Below are 22,021 nucleotides of genomic sequence, written 5' to 3' on the forward strand. Positions count from 1 at the left end.
TAAATGGAGATGTGTATTAACATGAGGAACATATTTTCCTTAGTTATCTCATTAGATAATTTGAGAAGAAATAAATTATCTCTCCATATTAATCACCTGAACGTGTATCTCCAAAATAGAAGGAATTTCACATTTTTAATATTGTATTTATTGTCATTAATTGGTTTAGGTCTTCACAAGAATATAAAAGGAGGAGCTAATGTTGACGTTATTTGCTGAGTCTTTTATCACGTGGGTGATTTACCACGTCGCCCTCCAAGTCTACCAATTCAAGTAAGCAAAGGGGAAGAATGAAGTCATTTACAAGAGGAGCTGCCTAAGGATCACCTACAGGGGGAGAAACAAATGCAGGGGGAGCTGACTCCGCTGTGAACCACCTGCCGAAGCCACTACTGCTGGAACAGTTGCTGAAACTGTGGCACTTGCTATTGCAGCAGTTGATGCCACTCTTGTTGCTGGATGTTCCTTTAATGCTGAGGATGATCCTTCGTTTTATTGTTTCCGTCTATCATCTGATTGTTTTATTTTCAGGTTATTTTACTCAGGGGGAGAAAATGATTATAATCAATAAACGACAAAGGGGGAGATTGTTAGAATCCTTTGGATTCTGACTTTGCAAGGAAACGTGTAAAAGAGTTGTACCACAAGTCTAGATATGCCGTGATATAAGAAGGGGAGTTTCCTTGTGTTTTAATTCTTTTAATTTGTCATTAATTGATTAATATTAGGAATTTTCTTTATACAAAGAGTTTTCTTATTTTACAACTTATTCTCCTACGTGAATAAGAATCCCTAACCTAATGGATTTTATTTCCTTGGTGTTTTAATAGTTAAGGGAATTAGTTTTTAGATAAGGAATGATCTAGTTGTATTTTTCTATACAACTCTTCTTAACGTGAATAGCAGATCTAATTAGATTTGTATTTTCTTGTGAAGGAAGAATTATGAACGTATAAAGAGGGCTTCAAGCATCATTATCTGCGTGCCTTTTTGTAGAGAAAAATATTTCTCTTTGCTTTGTTACTCTTCCGGAGTCTTTTTATCGAGAGTAGTGTTCTGAGAAAATATATTTTTCCTCTCGTTTTTATTGCTCCATCGTGATACGTGATTTTCATAGAAAATATACCGGTTTCAAGGCTTTGTGGTGAAGACACCAAGATTCAAGGAGTATCACAAGTTTGCTTCTTCTATACAAAAAGAAGATCGGTTCTTCGGGAGAGGGGATCAAACAGATCACGGGAGAAGATCGATCCGCCCACTGAGGGATTCAGCGTTGAAGGGAGTTCAACCGTGCGGAGCAAGGGACGTGCTGCAAATTGAAGATTTATAATTCAGCGTAGTATACAAGAACGGCTTCAACAAAGAGGGAGTCTTTGTATTTTGATTAAGTCCTAATATTGTATTCGTAAAACTAAAAATTAGTAAATTTCATTTGCAGGTCCCCGTGGATGTAGGGTACAATTGTATCCGAACCACATTAAATTTGTGTCTTGTTTATTTCTGTTTTTACGAACTGCTTCACGAACTGTTGCAACACTTCACGCAATAGTAACAAAAAACTGAATCTGACACAAATAATTTAATCTGCACGAAATAAATTCTAACAACGTCATTTTAGTTTAGGTTCTCGATTTGTTCCACTATAATTTCATTTGGTTTGGAGGCGATCTCGTGAGGCGTAGGGGTGGAAATCGGACGGAATGGATCGGAAATGCCTTTTTCGGAAATTTTACAATTTTTTCGGAAGTTAAAAATATGTTCCGATTTTGGTTCCAAAAAAATCGGAATTTCAAAATCCATTCCAATTTCGAAATACCTCAGAATCGGCGGAATTTCGGAAATTGCATTAATTCTTAATTTTTTGTTCCAAAATCGAAAATAATGGTAATTTTTAGTTTTTTTTCCTTAATATTTTCGCAATTTTCCAGCAAAAGGCAAGAATCTAAAACAAATGTCAATTAGATGAAATGTAAACGCTCATAAAAACAATATAATTTGTTTATCAAAGCAACCATAGTTCTGCAAAACAAGAATAGAAAAACAATTCAAAACTAATATATATATATATATATATATATATATATATATATATATATATATATATATATATATATATATATATATATATATATATATATATATATATATAAACAATCGGATCGGAAATCGGAATATCCAATAATTTTATATGTAATTCTAATTTCGTTCCAAAAATAATTCGAAAAATCGGAAATCGGGATGAAAAAAAGTGTTCCAAATTCGGATATTTTTTTAATCGAATTGACGGAATCGGAAATTCCGTTCCAATTTCCACCCATATAACCCCGCCATGAACCAAAAGTAAATGTTTTTTTTTTCATAAATATTCAAATCATTATTTTTATTCTCGAGCTTCTTCTCGTAAGAATTAAGCCTTTTCTCTTGTAGTTAAGTCACCATGTATACTTAATCATCTATAACAAGATTTGAATAATTTTAAGGGTAAATTACAACCACTCCTGAGTTATGATCACGTTACGAAAAACCCCCTCTTGTTCAGATAATTATATTTATCCTCTCAACTATGAATTTTCTTACACATCCACTCTCATGGTGTCAAATTCAACATAATCATCTAGATGATCCGTGGAATGTACGAAGATTTATAGTTGAGGGGTAGTTGTAAATACCCAAACAAAAGGGAGTTTTTCGTAATTTGACCATACCTCATGATCTCAGAGGTGGTTTTAATTTACCACAATTTTAATAAGAAGAATATTCATTTTTTTAATGGTGTACAATTCATTAGTTATAGCATAGTGCTATAGTTTAGACCGCAGCCTGAGTAGTTGACAGTTAATGGTTTGTGTTAATCACATCTCAAATACTAATCAAAATGGAACATGAAAAATAATGGTAGATTAATTAACATTTCAGTCTTTAATTAGTACTGCCCTCGGAACAAAAACATGGCGTGTAACGCTGAACGAATTAAATCGATGTCTTTTTATTTTATTTTATCAACCGTTTTTATATTATTGACCCAATTTTTTTTTTTTTTAAGATTCCATTAAATCAGATGATGAGATTCCATTGCACACACCAACTCAAGGGTACATGAAGGTCAGTTATATTAAGCTCAAGTTTTTGTGAAACTCAAAACTCATTTTTGAAGAAAAATTAATGCAAAAAATCAAACTATACCAAAATCAACATTTATATATTTTGTTGTCTAAAAGGTGGTCCTCATTCGATCACATTAAGTAAGAAGAGATAAAATGTACAACGGTTGCAAATATTAAATACATTACACGAACTATGTCACGCAACTAAGAATATTATCAACTTGACAATTATAATTGGTCACTTCCTCAAATTGACAACTATTAACATTACTGATTATGTTGAAGCCACCCTCGTCCCAGATTATTTTAGTATATATACACATGCAAGATCCTCATTACACACCTACAAAACAAGAATCCAAGAAACATTTATAAGTTTAAGATATCAATTAATTTCAATGGCTTTCAGTAAGCAAATTCTTGTATTTCTTGTTTTCGTTGGAATATTCAACACATGTAATGCTCAAGGATTGAAACTTGGCTTCTACAAGAAAACTTGTCCATCAGTTGAGGCAATCGTGAAAAAAGAAACTGCAAATATTATGTCCGTCGCTCCAACTCTTGCTGCTCCTATTCTCAGAATGCATTTCCACGATTGTTTCGTTAGAGTATGTTTTCTTAAGCTCTATCTCCTCTTATATTTATATTCTCTTCATAACTACTTAATGGGTATATTTTACTATTACTATCAATGTTTGTAAGTATTTTTTGCTTACTTTACAATCGGAATCCTACTCATATTCATACACCTCTACCTTCCTAATGGAGGGTGAGAACTGATTTAATCATATGGTTGGGAGTGGCATTTTAGAGCACTGCATAAACAATATTCTAAGTAACTTCTAGACGAAGTTAAGTACAATTGAGAGGTACTAATTAGTTACTTATTACATACAGGGTTGTGACGCTTCTATTCTACTGAACTCAACAACAAATAATCAAGCTGAGAAAGATTCATTCCCCAATCTATCCCTTAGAGGATATGGATCCATCGACAGAGTGAAATCCGCAGTTGAGAAGAAGTGCCCCGGTGTTGTTTCTTGTGCTGATATATTAGCTCTTGTTGCACGAGATGCAGTTTCATTTGTAAGTACTGAAGATGATTATATATGTATATATAAAAATAAAATCTTGTTTATACAAAATTATACTTATTTATTTGTATGTATATATTGTAAATTAGTTGAATGGAGCATCGTGGCCAGTACCATTGGGAAGAAGAGATGGAAATGTATCAAACAGCACAGAAACTTTGTTCAATCTTCCACCTCCTTTCTTCAACATCACTCAATTGAAAGCTAGCTTTGCCTCAAAGGGTTTGAATGCAAAGGATCTTGTTGTTCTCTCCGGTAATAATCATTTATCACTTATTTTATTAATTAATTACATTATTTTTTTTTAAATTTTGTTCTAAAAACCCTAAATTTGCAGGAGGACACACCATAGGAACATCCCACTGCTCGAGTTTCACTAACCGCCTGTACAACTTCACCGGCGTCGGAGACAGTGACCCTTCGTTGGACTCGAACTATGTTGCTCGTTTGAAGACAAGATGCAGTGCGACCGATACCACTACACTTGTTGAAATGGACCCCGGAAGCTTTAAAACATTCGATACCGAGTATTACACTCTTGTTGCTAAAAGAAGAGGACTTTTCACATCTGACGCAGCTCTTCTTGCCGACAGTGAAACTAGGGCTTACGTCACCAGCCATGCTACTCCTCAAGGGTCAAAGGATTTCTTGAAGGACTTTGCAAAGTCAATGGTTAAAATGGGCAAGATTGGTGTTTTAACAGGGAGTCAAGGTGAAATTCGGAAAACATGTGGTTTCATTAATTAATTAATTAAATTGATTAATTAATTTATTGTGTGTGTGTATTTCTTCTTTGTGATTTTTTGTTTTGTTCTCCTGTTTGTTACAATTATCAATCAATTTCTTGTTTCTTTGGTTTCTTTGTATTGGTTCAGACAATAAAAAGTTGTTCCTCGATCTCTTGTTTGTACTTAAAATCTATGAATATTGAGATTTTCTTATTTATGGATAGTGATTTCCAAATCATATGATATTGGTAATTTATATAAGGGTTAATATGCTAAGAGTCCCTTAAATGAAACCTAATTTGAACTAAATGACAACCTTAAATTCAATCTTTTAATTAAATCTCTATTTTGAAATAATATATGACCCACATCCCTAATTTTTATTTTATCCCTAGTTTTCCCTTATACCCTAAATATAATATCCCACGTTTATTCAACTAATCATTTTTTTTTTTTGTTTTCTCTCTCGCATCGCGCCGCTCCCTCTCCCTCTCGCCTCTTCCTCTCATATTTTTTTTTGTTTTCTATCTCGCCTCTCGCCGCTCACTCTCCCTCTCGCCTCTTCTTCTCCCTCTCCCTCTCGCCTCTTTATCTTCCGACAAGGCGTTGTAGCCTGTTTTTGGGATGTTTCATAGAACATCATGGACTGTTTTTTGTGTTTTTTTGTAGCCTATTTTTGGTGGTCTTTTTGACAGGCTATTTTTTGGGCTGATTTGATATGTAATTATTCACTAAACATATGGTCCTTATGGGCTGATTTGAAATACTAGTTTTTGTTTGATATATCATAAAGTAAGGTACAATATTTTATTGCAGAAATAATAGTACAATTATTTTACATATCATGTATAATGCTAGGATTGCTAGGTTTAGCAGTACCAAACTACGAACTAATCCATCTTCAATCTTGGCATTCTTCTTCGATTGAACTTGATTTGTCGATGCACTTGTCACCTCACTGTCATCATGCTTTGGAGTGGGAAAATTACATTTTTCGTCCTCATACTTTACCCACTTTTTCAAAATTGTCCCCAAATATTTTGGAGTTGCAATAGTAGTCCTTAATCATGCCATTTTTTGACAGAATTGGTCCGCCGTTAATTTTTGCCGTTAAGTTGGATGGAAAATGGCATGTGCCTCTCACATGCCTTCAATTTAAAACACTACATGAAAATGGACTTTCAACAACACGCATTGCGTCTTGTTAAAACAGAATTTTCATAATTAAAACTTGATTGAAATTCGAAATTATATAAATTCCAAAAAAACAAAATCGATATATATTGTTTTAAATTATTTTGAGAAATATTCTTTAAACAATTGAAACATTGTTTTAAAAACTGAAGTATTGCTTTCAAAATCAAGATTTTCGGAATTCAAATGAAAACATTGTTTCAAAATAAAATAAAAATAAATAGAACTATCAGAACGTTCCACGTGTACAAGGGCAAAATTGGTATTATCGGAGGAATATTCGGGAGAATAAAAAAGATTTTATCGAGTTTAACGCCGTTAGAGCGATTCGTAAGCTGTCTGCATACCTTAGGGGGGTTTTCGTAATTACGAGAACGTGGGGGGATTTTCGTTATTTAGGCTTACCTCAGGGGGGTTTTGGTAATTTGCCCTAATTATATTTATCCTACTATGACGAAGCGAGCGGCTCTTGTCTTTAATTTTCGTGCTTCGGTGGGATCCGCTGGAAGTTCTCCCTTCTTGAGATACTTCAGGATTGGAGTGAACCAGCATGGTTTATCCTCATCGGTATACTGTACTTCAGTGGGTGAAGTTATCTCTGGCTGAGGTGAGGTAAGGAGCGTCACCTTTCGACTTCCGATGCTAGCCATGGAGCTTCCAAGTCTAGCTAATTTGTCCGCGTGGACGTTATTGGAGCGAGGTACTTGTCTTATCTCGTAGCTCTCGAATTTAGATAAGAGAGTGTGCACGAGAGCTAAGTATTTCGCCATGGTGTCTTCTTTAGCCTCGTAAGTTCCGAGTATTTGATTGACGACGAGCTGAGAATCGCTTTGGATTAGCAGCTTGCGCGCTCCGGCTGCTAGGGCGAGGCGGATTCCCGCTATCAGTGCTTCGTATTCGGCAACGTTGTTTGAGGCTGTGAATTCGAATCGTTGAGCATATTCGAATTCGTCTCCGTCGGGGTTCGTTAGGACGATACCCGCTCCACCTCCTGTGGCAGTGGAAGATCCATCGACGCTGACGGACCAAGTAGGTAGAGAGGTGTTCTCTTCTACAGAGGTCATTTCGACTAAAAAGTCAGCCAATACTTGCGCTTTGATAGCTGGGCGGGGTTTGAATTCGACCCCGTATTCGCTTAACTCTATCGCCCATTTTGCTAATCGCCCGGATGTCTCAGGACTCCTTAGTACTTGCTTCAAAGGATAATTGGTGAGAACTACCACCTGGTAGGGGTGGGCATTCGGGTCGGGTCGGGTTATTCGGGTTATTCGGGTCGGGTTATTCGGGTTTTTTGCAAAAAAAAAATTACCCGAACCCGACCCGAAATAACCGGGTACCCGGTTGCCGGGTACCCGGTTGCCGGGTACCCGGTTATCTCGGGTCGGGTTCGGGTCGGGTTCGGGTTTTGCTATTTTCCTTTTTTTTTTTTTTTTTTTTTTTTTTTTTTTTTTAGAGAAAAATAAAAGTAACTAATTTTATTTAACATATACATATATCTACAGACATATATATATATATATATATATATATATATATATATATATATATATATATATATATATATATATATATATATATATATATATATATATATATATATATATATATATATATATTGTACTGATAATCTGATATACATATCATACTGATGATATACATATACACTGATATACATATATAATAGACATATATATATATATATATATATATATATATATATATATATATATATATATATATATATATATATATATATATATATATATATATACGTATATATATGTATATAAAAATAAAAAAATAAAAAAAATAAAAAAAAAAAATTCAACCGGGTACCCGGTCGGGTACCCGGGTAGGATTTCTAATACCCGGACCCGACCCGGTTTGGGAGCACCGGGTACCCGAACCCGGGAAAAACCCGGTTACGTAAAAAATTACCCGATCCGGTCGGGTAATACCCGACCGGGTCGGGTAATACCCGAATAACCCGACCCGAATGCCCACCCCTACCACCTGATGTGACTGGAAGTAAGGTCGAAGCTTCCGAGCTGCGTTGATGAGAGTGTTAAGTGTATATTTTTACACTTTATCGTATCTTTTTATTTGAGCTTTTGGTGTGTTTTAACGATAATTGGTGCTTAAAAAGTTGATTTATTGTATTTTAGGTACAAATTGAAGAATTGGAAAAGTATGGGGTCAAAACTGCAATTTTGGAGAAAATATGGGCCAAAAGTGAAAAAAGCAGAATTCTGGAGAATAGACCGCGCGGCCGTGCGGATTTTAGGCATAAATCTCACACGGCCGTCCGGATGGGCGAGTTGGCGCAGTGAAGGAATCTTAATTGTACAAGGAAACTGCCTTCTTCCCCAAGTTTTTCACCCTATATAAGACCAAGCCAAGCACACAATTAGGAATCCATCTTTATACGCAATTTCAAGAGCAACAAAGCAATAACGAAGACGAAGAATTCGAAGACTCCAAGCATAGATTTATCGTCTATGATTTATTTTATTTGCGTTTTTCCTTTAATCATGAGTAGCTAAACTACTTATTTCTAGGATTTTATTTGGAACCCTATGTGGGATTTATGAACCCTTTTCTATGATTTTATGCAAGTTTTAATTCCGGATTATTTCTTCTACTTGTTTTATTAAGTGCATGAACTTGATCAACTTATGTGCTTTTATGTTATTGTTAATCGCATGAATCGGAAGATCGGGTTAATAATTAGAACTGTGGTAGAAGAGCCTTTGTGGTATTAACATAGGAATATAGTTAATCTCTTAGGTAGCCATTATTGAGATTTGTGCTTAATGCTGTGTTCTAGAATTAATTGCATAGGAATATAGTAATTGAATCTAGAGTATTAGAATCGTAATACACGCGGAAGCGGGTTATGATTATTTTAGCATCTCAGGTTAATAATCCGGGTTAATTGCTTGCATAATTGAGGGAATTGGGGGAGTAATAATCACATAGGGGGAAGAATAAAATCCTAGGCTTGTCTACTTTGATTAAATCTTCGTTTTTAATTGCTTTCTTGTTTTTGTTTGTTTTTAATTTAGTTTAATTTAGTTTATTCTCTCAAAACTCGACTGTGTAGGGTGGGCTTGATAATAATTGGTAGAATTTAGCGTCTAGGATTAAGTAATTAAATATTCCCTGTGGGTTCGATATCCGGACTTAATTGTCCACTATATTACTTGTACGATACGTGCACTTGCGTGTAGGTTTTCGACCAACAAGTTTTTGGCGCCGTTGCCGGGGAATATTTTAATTATTTATTTTATTCTAGCTCTAGATTTGAACAATTTTCACGATTCACCCATTTAATTTTCGTTTTATTTTATTTTTGTTTTAGGTACGTTGTATGCGCAGGAGACTCGATCTTGCTAGAGAACCGTTTGATCCCGAAATCGAACGAACTTTTCGAGCCGCTAGGAGACTTCAACGCGAAAATTATAGAATGGAGGACGAAGAACGCATACGTGCAGAGGGTAATTTACTCAATGCCAACGGGAACCAAGTCCAAGACCCACCCCTTCAACTTCCATTACAGCCAGCAGCTAGGCCACGGGCACTTCAAGATTACATAATCCCGACTCATGACGGATTCCGGCCGAGCATCCAATATCCACCCATTGAGGCGCATAATTTTGAGATCAAACAAGGCCTTTTGACGATGCTCCAAAATAACGGGCTCTTTAGTGGGTTGGCAGGTGAAGATCCCCATCTGCACATTGTCAATTTTCTAGATACCTGTAACTCCCACCGTCAAAACGGCGTTTCCCAAGAGGCGCTTCAATTAATTCTCTTCAAGCACTCCCTACAAGGAAGAGCTCGCCAGTGGTTGATGTCCCAAGCCCCCCACTCTATCTCGTCGTGGCCTCAACTCCTCAACCTTTTCATGAAAGTCTATAGCTCACCCGAGAAGGACGAGAGAATCCGGCGAGAAATTCACAATTTTGTCCAAGAGCAAGGCGAGCAATTATACGAGGCATGGGAGAGATTTAAAACTCTTTTGCGGCAATGTCCAACACATGGAGTCGAACAATGGCGGCAAATCCACATCTTCTACCAAGGGATTAACGAGAATGCGCGAACGGTCTTAGATGCATCCACCGGGGGAAATTTTATGAGTCAATCGATACCGGATGCTTTCATCATGTTGGATCAAATTGCTCAAAATCGGTTTGCCAAGTCAAGCGAGAGGACGGTTAGTGGAGCCAAGAAAGTTCCCGGAGTGTTGGAGTTAGATGCAATTACGGCCCTTCAAGCTCAAGTGACCCAAATTGCTCAACAAAATCAACTCCTTCTGCAGCACATCAAAGCATGTCCACCACAACAAGTCAAAGCAATTGAATCTCCATGTTGTGAAATTTGCAGTGGAAATCACTACACGCTCCAATGCCAACAAGATGTGGAGTCGCTCAACTACGTCAACAATGCGCCTCGCCAATTCCAAAATCAAGGGTGGAGATCACAAGGGCAATATGGAGGAAATCAACAAGGCCAAGGATATCAAAGACCTCAAGGTCAATTCCAAAATCAAGCCCCTCCTCAACAAAGCTATCAAGGCAACAATCCACCGGCCCAAAAATCAAACACGGATGAGATATTGGCCCAATTCATGACCGCTACCCAAGCCTCGTTGCGAAATTTGGAGAATCAACTCGCTCAATTAGCTTTGAAGCAAGAGAACCGCCCGCCGGGAGCATTGCCATCGAATACGGAAGATCCTCGAAATCAAAAGTTCGAGACGTGCCAAGCTATCGATGTCAAGAGCGAAAAAAGGGAAGAAATTCAAATCAAGCCGCAAGTCACTGTAGCCGAATGGGTCGAGCCGATCCCATATCCACAAAGATTGCTAACGAAAAAGATCGAGGTCGAGACATGCCAAGCAGTCACCTTGAAGAACGGTAAGCAATTGGAGGAAGCCCCACGAAAAGAGAAGAGAAGCACGGTAATCGAGAAGCCGAAAAAGAATGAGGAAAAAGAATCATCTCATGACGAGCCACCATCGACGGTGCCTTCACAAGTCCCTCCAATTCCTTATCCTCAAAAGTTTATAAAGAAGAAGCTTGATGCCGAATATCAAAGATTTTTGGACAAGTTGAAGGAAATTCGCGTAAATATTCCCTTCATTGAAGCACTTCAAAAGATGCCAAAGTGGGTGAAGTTCCTAAAGGACCTCGTAAAGAAAAGTAAGAAATTGCAAGGGAACGAGATGATCCAACTCACGGAGCAAATTAGTGCAATTCTTACTCGGCCTCTTCCACAAAAACTCGGCGATCCAGGTAAGTTTACTATTCCCTGTACTATTGGAGGTAAAAATTTTAGATCGCTCATTGATTTAGGCGCTAGCATTAATCTTATGCCCTATTCTACCTTTAAAAATCTTGGGTTAGGAGAAATTGAACCGACGGCTATAACTCTTCAATTAGCCGATAGATCTTTAGTTTACCCAAAAGGTATTTTAGAGAATGTGCTAGTGAAAGTCAATAAATTTATCTTCCCTGTTGATTTCGTGATATTAGATATAGATGAGGATAGGGAGATACCTCTTATCGTAGGGAGACCGTTTTTAGCCACGTCGAAAACGCTAATTGATTGTGCTAGTGGTGATCTTACAATGACTGTGCATGATCAAACAATCAAATTCAATGTTTTTAGTGCTAATAAAAATCCATGTGATAATAATGATTGTTTTGCTATTGAGCTTATGGACTTTACAACTCATGAAAATTTTGATGTTTTGAACTTGGACAATGGGAAAGTAACTTTGAGTGCAGGAGATGATGGCATAAACGGGAATCGGACGGAGCAAGTTTACTTCATGGACTCAATTTTAAATCCTCCAAGAGAAAGTCATACGAGTCGAGGTCTTAACGACGATGAGAATGCGAGGAAGATGTTGCCACCCAAAGATTCGAGCATGTCACGAGAGAAGGAGGAGTCAAGCTATTGTGGTCGTAAGGAGAAAATCAAAAAGGAATTGCACAAAGGACAATTGGTGTTATTGTGCAAATCCCGTCTTTGGTTATTTCCAAGGAAGTACAAATCAAAGTGGTCGCGGCCGTGTATTGTCCAAGAAATTCTTCCTCACGAGGTGGTCAAAATAAAGGAGCGAGATTCAAATCGTACGTTCAACGTAAAACGGAGCCGGCTCAAACCGTATTGGGAAGCGAGTGAAGATTGCCAAGTGACTTCGGTCACTTTTTCATGAAATTAAAGAAGCAACGTCCGGCTGAAGACTTTAAACTTAGCGCTTCTCGGGAGGCAACCCGAGCTTTATTGTTTTTCGTATTTTTCTTTAAATTTTTCGTTTCGTTTTTAATATCATAAGCATGCATTCTAATTTATTATTTGAATTTTACTTTTCAGGGTCGAAAACGTGGTCGAGGGTCGAGTCGGCCGTCCCAGAAAAAAAAAAAAAAAAAAAAAAAAAAAAATTATTTAAAAAGTTTCAGGGTCACTAATAACAAGTTTTTATTTTTCAGGGCCTTAAAATGCAATTATTGAAACTTTTCATACGGCCGTGCGGAAAAAGACTTGGAATCTCGCACGGCCGTCTGAGAAGCGGACGATGCTACTGCCCAAATTGGCCAATTGGTGCGGCCGTGCGGATTTCTTCACAAAATCCCGCACGGCCGTCCGAAGGGAAAACCGGCTTCTGCCCAATTTCGGGAAACGGTGCGGCCGTCCGAGAAAATAGGCTGCAAAATGGGACGGCCGTCCGAACTCAACAGGGGATGTTTTATATTTTCGAAAATTCGATTTTCTCCCCCATTTTTTTTTTTTTTCTTAAACCCTCCTCTTTCCTTCTTTCTATCTCCCACACACAAATTTTCGAATTTTTTGAATTTCTCTTCCAAAAATTCTTCGATTCCACACACATAATTCACTCACACACTCTCCGATTCTTATTTTGTGTTGGTATTGACAGGGAGGCTAGAGAGTCGAATCAACTTCCTCAAAATCTCATCTTTCAAGGCACGCCCGAGTGCATCGAGCCGGCATCCACCGGCACCCGTTCTTGAGCCCGTACCCGAGCTTTCCGATGAGGATGAGCATGAGAGAGTGAGGGAGGAGCACCCCGATCACACCGACTCCGAATAAATCAGGTGTTTTCTATCCTTAAAACTTTGTGCTAATTTCGTTGAGGGCAACGAAAATTTTAAGTTTGGGGGTGAAAAATATGTTTTTTTGTGCTTATTTGCTTTAGTTTGCATGCATTAGGTTTTATTCGTTTTTATTGTTTTTCCCTTTTTTTCCGGAATATAAAAAAAAAAAAAAAAAAAAAATTGCTTGAGTTGAATGCATCGATGATTTGTGATGATGAGAGATGATCAATGTTTGATGATGAAATTGCTTGTTTTGTGTGATAAGGATTTGATGTTTGTTTAGCTTTCGATTCAACGGGACTTAGAAGCAAATTATTGCTAGGAATCACATTTTGTGCATTGATTTGGTTGAATGTTTTGTATTTTAAATTTGGAATTAATTTGTGCTATATCATGCTATGTTCGGTTTTAGAACTCACCCTAGGAAATTTATGATACGAAGTATTGAGTAGTGAGTGATTTGGGATATGATTTGGGCCTTCTTTGAACCGTTTGAGCCTTTCAAGCCGACCTTTTTATCGAAATTATCCTTAGAACCTTGATTTGAGCCTCGGAGAAAAGGTGTTCTTTCTTTTAGCCAATGTGTAAGGTAGAATAGGTGGAGATTCTTGAAAATTACCCCTTGGAAGTTCAGTCGAAATTTTTCTTAAGGTCCTTCTTCTTCTTCTTCGAAAAAAAAAAAAAAAAAAAAAAAAAAAAAAAAAAAAAAAAAAAAAAAAAAGAAGACAAATATCTATGCTTCTATATATATATATAAAAAAAAAAAAAAAAAAAAAAAAAAAAAAAAAAAAAAAAAAAAAGAAAAGAAGAAGAAGAAGAGACTAGAAGGGAGAAATAAGGACTAGTTGTTGAATTATTTTTTGAAAACTCGATCCATTGCCTCAAAAGCAAAAGTGGAGACTTTTGAACTTTTGAGAATCGAGTTTATTAAAGTCCGTATAGGTGAATTCATTGTTTCAAACGCCTGTCTTTCAAATTTTGGCGTAATCACCTAAATTCAAGAAGAATAGCCACACATACCCATTTTTCCTACCTCGAACCAAAGAGCCTAACAATTGAAAGCCACAAAGCCCCAATGATCCCAATAGCTTAATGTTCGATATTAGTAGAGTAGAATAATTTGGTGAGTATTTGGAGTCAAGCATATGCATGTAAGTATAAATTTTCTCTATTTTTAACTTGCACATATGGGATACTTGAAGCAATTGTATGATTTGTGGTTTTTTGTAATGGTGAGTGACTAAGTGTTGTTGAATTTTGAGCTTGCGAATGTCTAAGGAATTGTCATTATAATTACAAGTTCTGAAAACGTGAAGTTGATCATTGATCTATGTGATGAGATGTTATCGTTGAAGTTATTTGCTTATTGGTAGATTTTTGCTTGAGGACAAGCAAAAGTTCAAGTTTGGGGGTGTGTTAAGTGTATATTTTTACACTTTATCGTATCTTTTTATTTGAGCTTTTGGTGTGTTTTAACGATAATTGGTGCTTAAAAAGTTGATTTATTGTATTTTAGGTACAAATTGAAGAATTGGAAAAGTATGGGGTCAAAACTGCAATTTTGGAGAAAATATGGGCCAAAAGTGAAAAAAGCAGAATTCTGGAGAATAGACCGCGCGGCCGTGCGGATTTTAGGCATAAATCTCACACGGCCGTCCGGATGGGCGAGTTGGCGCAGTGAAGGAATCTTAATTGTACAAGGAAACTGCCTTCTTCCCCAAGTTTTTCACCCTATATAAGACCAAGCCAAGCACACAATTAGGAATCCATCTTTATACGCAATTTCAAGAGCAACAAAGCAATAACGAAGACGAAGAATTCGAAGACTCCAAGCATAGATTTATCGTCTATGATTTATTTTATTTGCGTTTTTCCTTTAATCATGAGTAGCTAAACTACTTATTTCTAGGATTTTATTTGGAACCCTATGTGGGATTTATGAACCCTTTTCTATGATTTTATGCAAGTTTTAATTCCGGATTATTTCTTCTACTTGTTTTATTAAGTGCATGAACTTGATCAACTTATGTGCTTTTATGTTATTGTTAATCGCATGAATCGGAAGATCGGGTTAATAATTAGAACTGTGGTAGAAGAGCCTTTGTGGTATTAACATAGGAATATAGTTAATCTCTTAGGTAGCCATTATTGAGATTTGTGCTTAATGCTGTGTTCTAGAATTAATTGCATAGGAATATAGTAATTGAATCTAGAGTATTAGAATCGTAATACACGCGGAAGCGGGTTATGATTATTTTAGCATCTCAGGTTAATAATCCGGGTTAATTGCTTGCATAATTGAGGGAATTGGGGGAGTAATAATCACATAGGGGGAAGAATAAAATCCTAGGCTTGTCTACTTTGATTAAATCTTCGTTTTTAATTGCTTTCTTGTTTTTGTTTGTTTTTAATTTAGTTTAATTTAGTTTATTCTCTCAAAACTCGACTGTGTAGGGTGGGCTTGATAATAATTGGTAGAATTTAGCGTCTAGGATTAAGTAATTAAATATTCCCTGTGGGTTCGATATCCGGACTTAATTGTCCACTATATTACTTGTACGATACGTGCACTTGCGTGTAGGTTTTCGACCAACAGAGAGCGAGAGCGAGTTTCTCCATGTTGGTGTAGCGTTGTTCGGCTTCTTGGAGGGCGCGACTTATGTAGTATATGGGTTGGTGGCCCTTTCCTCCATCTCGGATGAGGACTGCGCTGATGGCGTTAGCCGAGGTAGCTAAGTACAACATGAGGGTGTCTCCCGGCTGAGGTTTTGTGTGCAAGGGTGGTGATGCGAGATATGACTTCAGCTCAGTGAAGGCCTTTTGACATGCCTCATCCCACTCGAACTTTTTTCCTCTCCTTAAAATCTTGAAAAAGGGGAGAGCCTTGTCCGCTGATCTTGAAATAAATCTGTTCAAGGATGCCAAACAGTCGTTGAGTTGTTGAACTTTCTTGATCGATGTTGGCGGAGCCATGGAGGTGATTGCTTCGATTCCTCGCTGCGAAATCATATAACCCAAAAATTTGCCTCCGCGAACTCCGAATGAAAATTTGAGGGGATTGAGCTTCATCTTATATTTCCGCAGGGTGGCGAAACACTGATCTAGATCAGTTAGGTGGTCCGAGACCTTGACACTTTTGACGAGCATGTCATCGATATATACCTCCATATTCTTACCGATCTGGTCCGCGAACATGGCGTTCACTAGACGTTGGTAAGTGGCTCCCGCATTTTTTAATCCGAACGGCATGACTCTATAGCAATAGATGCCTTGGTCTGTGATGAAGCTAGCCCTCTCTTGATCTTCTGGTGCAAGCAAGATTTGGTTATACCCTTGATAAGCGTCAAGGAAGCTGAGGAGCTCACACCCCGAAGTTGAATCGATGAGTTGGTCGATTCTAGGTAAAGGAAATGGATCCTTAGGACATGTTTTGTTGAGGTCGGTGAAATCCACGCATAACCTCCACTTTCCCCCGGGTTTGGGAACGAGTACTACGTTCGACAACCATTCAGGATACTGAACTGGTCGTATGTGGCCCGCTTCAAGGAGTTTTGCCACTTCCGCTTTGATATGCTTGTTGCGCTCGGCACCAAATGTCCGTTTCCTCTGTTTGACTGGCTTCAACCTCTTGTCGACGTTAAGCCGATGTAGGGCTACCTGAGGGGGAATGCCCGACAAATCTTGGGCTTTCCATGCGAACACATCTCCATTGTGTCGTAGGAAGTTGATTAGCTGCTGCTCCGTGGTTGGATCTAAATCAGATCCTATTCGTACGAGCTTGGAGGTATCTACGGGAGTGAGCTCTATGAGCTTAAGTTCTTCGACGGCTGCTAGCTTGATGCTGTCATCAGGTACGCTGATGAGGATTTCTTTATTATCCTCGATGATCGCATTGATCCATTTCCGTTTGTCGGATTTTTGGGTGTCGTCTCCCTTTCCGGGTGGTTTAGGCTTCTTTGAGGGTTCTCGTAGGGCCCTTGCATAGCACTCTCGAGCGAGACGTCTATCTCCAAGTACTTCCCCCATTCCATAGGGAGTAGGGAACTTCCACTTCTGATGATAGGAGGAAGGCACTGACTTGAATGTGTGGATTGCTGGCCTCCCCAGAATGATGTTGTAGGGTGATGGTCTGTCGACGACGAGGAACTTGATTAGTTTTGTGATTCGACAGGGGTCTTCCCCTAAAGAAACAGGCAGCTCCACTTCTCCCATGGACAAAATGCCTTCTCCTGTGAACCCTTTCAGGGGTGTGGAGATGGGACTAAAACGGGCATTATCTATGCCTAGCTGCTTAAAGGCGTGGAGGTACATGATGTCAGCTGAGCTCCCACCATCCACTAATATCTTCTTGACCAAGAAGTTGGCCACCGTTGTTGTTACTACCAATGCATCGACATGGTCTTCATCTGGACCTTCAAGGTCGGAGGAGTTGAAGACTAAGCTGTGATCAGGTCTTCGTATTTGATATATGCGTGCGGATGGAGAAGCACGTTCTTGATTCATGCGTGCTGATCGAGCGAGGGTGCGTCTTGCATTTTGTGAATCGCCCCCCGCCGGTCCTCCGGAGATAAAAGAGATGATTCCCCGGGTAGGCTGGTTATCGTTGTTATCTAGGTCACGTCGATGACCCCCATCCTCTCGCCTTTGTTGTTGATCTCGATTTTTATCTCGGCGTGGAGGATCATCACGGCGCTTATTTCGCGGCTTATCGATGTATTCGCCTAAATGGCCCTGTTTGATCAGCCTCTCAATCGCCACTTTGAGTTGTGCACATTCCTCCGTAGTATGCCCTCTGTCCTTATGGAATCGACAATAACGATCCGATTTTTCTCGCTTTGCATTTGGCTGCATCGGACGTGGAGGTTCTGCTAAACCTTTATGTTCTATCACGTGAAGGATTTCTGTGAGGCGAGCGTTTAGCGGAGTGAACCTATTGTAGGAGGAAGAGGGTTGGCTTTGAGGTGGAAGTGGTGGACGTCGATCATCGCGCCTCCTATTGTCCTGACGGTCATCTTCCCTTTTTCTTTTAGGAGGAGCATGGGTAGAGGCTTCCTCTATCCGGACGTATTTTTTGGCTCGATTCAGCAGCTCCTCTAAGTTGCCTGGGGGTCTTCCGACGATAGATTCTTTGAATCTACCAGTTTTCAAGTTCTGCTGCATAATCCCGGAGAGCATGTCTTGCCCTACACTGGGGACTTCGTGGACGGCCTCTACGAAACGCTTAATGTAGTTGCGGAGCGTCTCGTTATCTCTCTGTACTACAGAGAAAAGATGAGCTGGGGTCTTGGCATATTGTTTGTTGATGGCGAATTGGTTGGTGAACCGGGTTGACAACCGAGCGAATGTGTCAATCGACCCTATGGGTAGAGAGTTGAACCAATTCATTGCCCTCTTGGAGAGAGTGGTGCGGAACATTTTGCACATTGCAGCATCCGTCGGGCCATATAAATCCGCCATGGCACTGAATTTCTCTATATGCTCATGTGGGTCGGTGGTCCCTTCAAATTGAGGTAACCCCGAGATCTTTACTCCTTGAGGCAATACCTCGTTGAGAATGTCCATGGTGAAGGGACTGCGTCTTGTTGGTACAGGTATTCTTTCACCCATTAGATTATTTGGTCGGGGGAAAAGATTCTGGCGAGACATTCTGCTGTTTACCTCGCCTTCTCCCTCATTAAAGAGAGGGACTCTCTGTGGTGACGCATTCCCCTGTGGGGGTGAGTGCCGACGCTGCTGTCTGGGCTGTGCCCCTCTGTGATTAGTAGATAGTTGTACTCGGGACCGTGGGTCCGAGGTAGATGAGGAGACACTTATTTGATTTTGGATTGGCGGTGGGGCCACAGGTGGCGCTATCGGTGGAGCTTGCGCTGGTATCGCATTGGGAGCGTTTGCCCCCATCGTGGCGATATATTAAGTTACGGCCTTTGTGGCAGCGCGAGTTGAGGCTTCCGCTATCATGCGTTGGAGCACATCCTCGGTTATTTGAACCGTTCGAGGAGCAGGGAGTGGTGGATCGGCGAGTGGTGGGTCCCGAGGAGGGATCACCTGAACCTCGCGAGGTGGATCTGCAGCACGTGGAGGAGCTGGCTCCGCGGCACGTGGAGGAAGTGGCTCCGCGGTACGTGGAGGAGGTGGCATGCCAGATCCTCCACGGACTGGGAGATTATTTGCTGTGTCATTTTCTCTCCGAGCTGACGCCTTAGGAGGATCTTGTTGGCTACGTGATCTGGTTTGCATCGTTCCCATAGACGGCGCCAAAATGATGATGCTAAAATATAGCTCACCGGAGTAGTATAGAAAACGAGTTGGGAGAGCAAAGCTGATCAGTAGCTAGTCAACTCGATGATCCTGAGGTCCCTACAAAATGAGCACACGTGAACTAAGCCGGAGGTTGATCCGGCGGAAACCCCTCCGACGCTCAAGTCAGATGTACGGATCGTAGAAATAGTAGAGAGAATAAAACTCGAGGTTGATTGTCAATAATTAGAACGTACCTTTACGAATGAATAAAACATCTATTTATATGTCGTTGATTGGGTTGAGCTTACTTTGTCGGGCCCAAGCCTTACTTGAAAGTGCTTGGGCTTTCGTGTAGTGGGCCTAATTATTAGATAAATTTGAGGGCCCATTGGGCCGGCCCATTTAGGTATATCAATAATCATCTAGATGATCCGTGGAATGTAAGAAGATTTATAGTTGAGGGGGTAGTTGTAAATACCCAAACAAAAAGGAGTTTTTCGTAATTTGACCATACCTCTTGATCTCATGGGTGGTTTTAATTTACCCTAATTTTAATAAGAAGAATATTCATATTTTTAATGGTGTACAATTCATTAGTTATAGCATAGTGCCATAGTTTAGAGTTTAGACCGCAGCGTGAGTAGTTGACAGTTAATGGTTTGTGTTAATCACATCTCAATTACTAATCAAAATGGAACATGAAAAATAATGGTAGATTAATTAATATTTCAGTCTTTAATTATTACTGTTCCTCCAATCATGTTTGAATAAGATCAGGATCGTGTATTCCAAGTCATATAGAAAATATTATTGACAATATCTAAATTGAATTATGTGTTCGATTATTTATTATAATTAAATCAAAAGGTTAATGGTCAAAGACTTGTAAAGTTAAGAATGATAAAACAAGAAACAAGTATATATTATGAAAAGCTTATACAAATAGGGTAACTTACGACAGCTCCTCTAAAGTATGGTTAAATTACGAATAAACATCCTCATGTTTGGATTAATACAAACACTCGCTTCAACTATAAATTTTCTTTTACGTTCTCCTATTCCGTGGAATATTCTCTAGTTTGTACTCGTTTTTAGCACAAATGTTGTTTGTGATGCACCACAATTTGATATTTACAAGCTAAGAAATACATTTTATGATCATCTTATTTCAAAATCAAACGAGAAATCAAACGAGAAATCCTCTCTCGAGTTCATTCCCATTTAGAATCAATTCAATTCTTGGTCAAACAATAGAAAGAATTTAATACAGGAAAACATAAACAAAATCAAAGAACGACAAATAGATCAAAGATCTGGAAATCAAAATCAATATATACAAGGTTTCATTTCCCTAAATGAAAATGCTCAGTTCATTACAATCAAAGCATCAAAATTAAGACATTATAAACTAAACGTAAAGAAAAGCTTATGAAAAACCCGAGTCGAAACCCTCGTCGAAGCTTTCCGCGAGGAACTGGCAAAAATCGAAGAAAAATCGAAGAAGAAGTCTTGAGATAGGTCTTGAATTTATAGTAAGAAATCAAAGAAAAATATCTCGTCTCGAATTTTGTGCCCAGATCGCGATCTGGGCTTCTTGGATCTCAATCTGGCAGCGTTGGAAACTGCGCACCGCCTTGCTAGATCGCGATACGGGAATGGTGGATCGCGATCTGGTTCTTGATCAAAAAATGTTCTGCGAGACCCCCTAGATCGCGATCCAGGAAGGCTGGATCGCGATCTAGGTCCTGATCAAGAAAAACTTTATAAGACCCCCCAGATCGCGATACAGGAAGGCTGGATCGCGATCTGGGCTTCTGTGTGAACTTCAAACACTGTTTTGACCATTGTTTAGCCCAAATTTGAGAATTGTGTCACAAAAGTTGTAGATCTTGAAGTTATATTTCAAAGGACACTTGAATCAGCTCAATCGGAGGTCGTATGAAAACTTTATGCTTGACATACGAAACAGTGCCACAACCCACGATAATGCACTTTTGCACGTGTTTGGTTTGATTTTCGGCTTCGCATCCAAAATCGTTTCGAATAGGCAAAAATAGCTTCTCTTTACCTAAAATATAAATAAAACAAAAACAACATAATATATACAAATAAAGCCGAAAACTCGAACGAACGAAGACCAAAACTCGAAGAATTGATAAGTGAAAATCATGCAAACTGAACACTTATCAGTAAACCCCTCCGATGCTTAAGTCAAATACTTGGATCGTAGAATATTCGAAAGAATTGTGATAGCTCAATTGCTTTTGTAAAAATAACGTACCTTAATTAAATGTATTAAGTTCTATTTATAGTTCCTTGATTGGTCGATCTCAAGTTATCGGGCCCCAAACTTTCTTTAAAGGTGTTTGGACTTTTGTAGTAATAACTTTTGAACTCATGAGTTTGGCCCAGTAAATAAATAAAGGGTAAATAGCACTTAACCCCCCTGTGGTTTCCACGTTGTGCACTTTACCCCCCTCTGATATCAATTTAAGCACTTAACCCCTCTGTGGTTGTCAGTTTGTAGCAGCCGTCTA

At 38.8% G+C, this 22,021-nt stretch overlaps 2 protein-coding genes across 3 annotated transcripts; one reads left to right on the plus strand and one right to left on the minus strand.

The window, feature by feature from the left end:
- The first annotated feature begins 3,054 nt into the window (after positions 1 to 3,054).
- LOC105971962 (peroxidase 27) lies at positions 3,055 to 4,962 on the plus strand. 2 transcript variants are annotated; one of them, XM_088812587.1, is made up of 5 exons: positions 3,055 to 3,102; positions 3,573 to 3,712; positions 4,002 to 4,190; positions 4,288 to 4,453; positions 4,536 to 4,962. In XM_088812587.1, exons 2-5 carry the CDS (start codon positions 3,647 to 3,649, stop codon positions 4,943 to 4,945), a joined length of 831 nt encoding a protein of 276 aa, XP_088668713.1. In that variant the 5' UTR covers positions 3,055 to 3,102; positions 3,573 to 3,646; the 3' UTR covers positions 4,946 to 4,962. The 2 variants fall into 2 exon arrangements, with proteins under 2 accessions (XP_088668713.1, XP_012852351.1); XM_012996897.2 differs by lacking the exon at positions 3,055 to 3,102 and having other exon boundaries at positions 3,130 to 3,712.
- A 1,598-nt stretch (positions 4,963 to 6,560) lies between these two features.
- On the minus strand, positions 6,561 to 18,419 carry LOC148765592 (uncharacterized). Its single transcript, XM_088811816.1, has 3 exons — positions 17,735 to 18,419; positions 15,839 to 17,656; positions 6,561 to 7,276 (listed from the first exon to the last, which is right to left on the minus strand). Exons 1-3 carry the CDS (start codon positions 18,417 to 18,419, stop codon positions 6,561 to 6,563), a joined length of 3,219 nt encoding a protein of 1,072 aa, XP_088667942.1.
- Between the last annotated feature and the right edge of the window lie 3,602 nt (positions 18,420 to 22,021).

The sequence above is a fragment of the Erythranthe guttata genome, chromosome 13 (assembly GCF_056151865.1).
Source record: "Erythranthe guttata isolate IM_541 chromosome 13, IM_541, whole genome shotgun sequence".
In the NCBI taxonomy this organism is placed as follows: domain Eukaryota; kingdom Viridiplantae; phylum Streptophyta; class Magnoliopsida; order Lamiales; family Phrymaceae; genus Erythranthe; species Erythranthe guttata.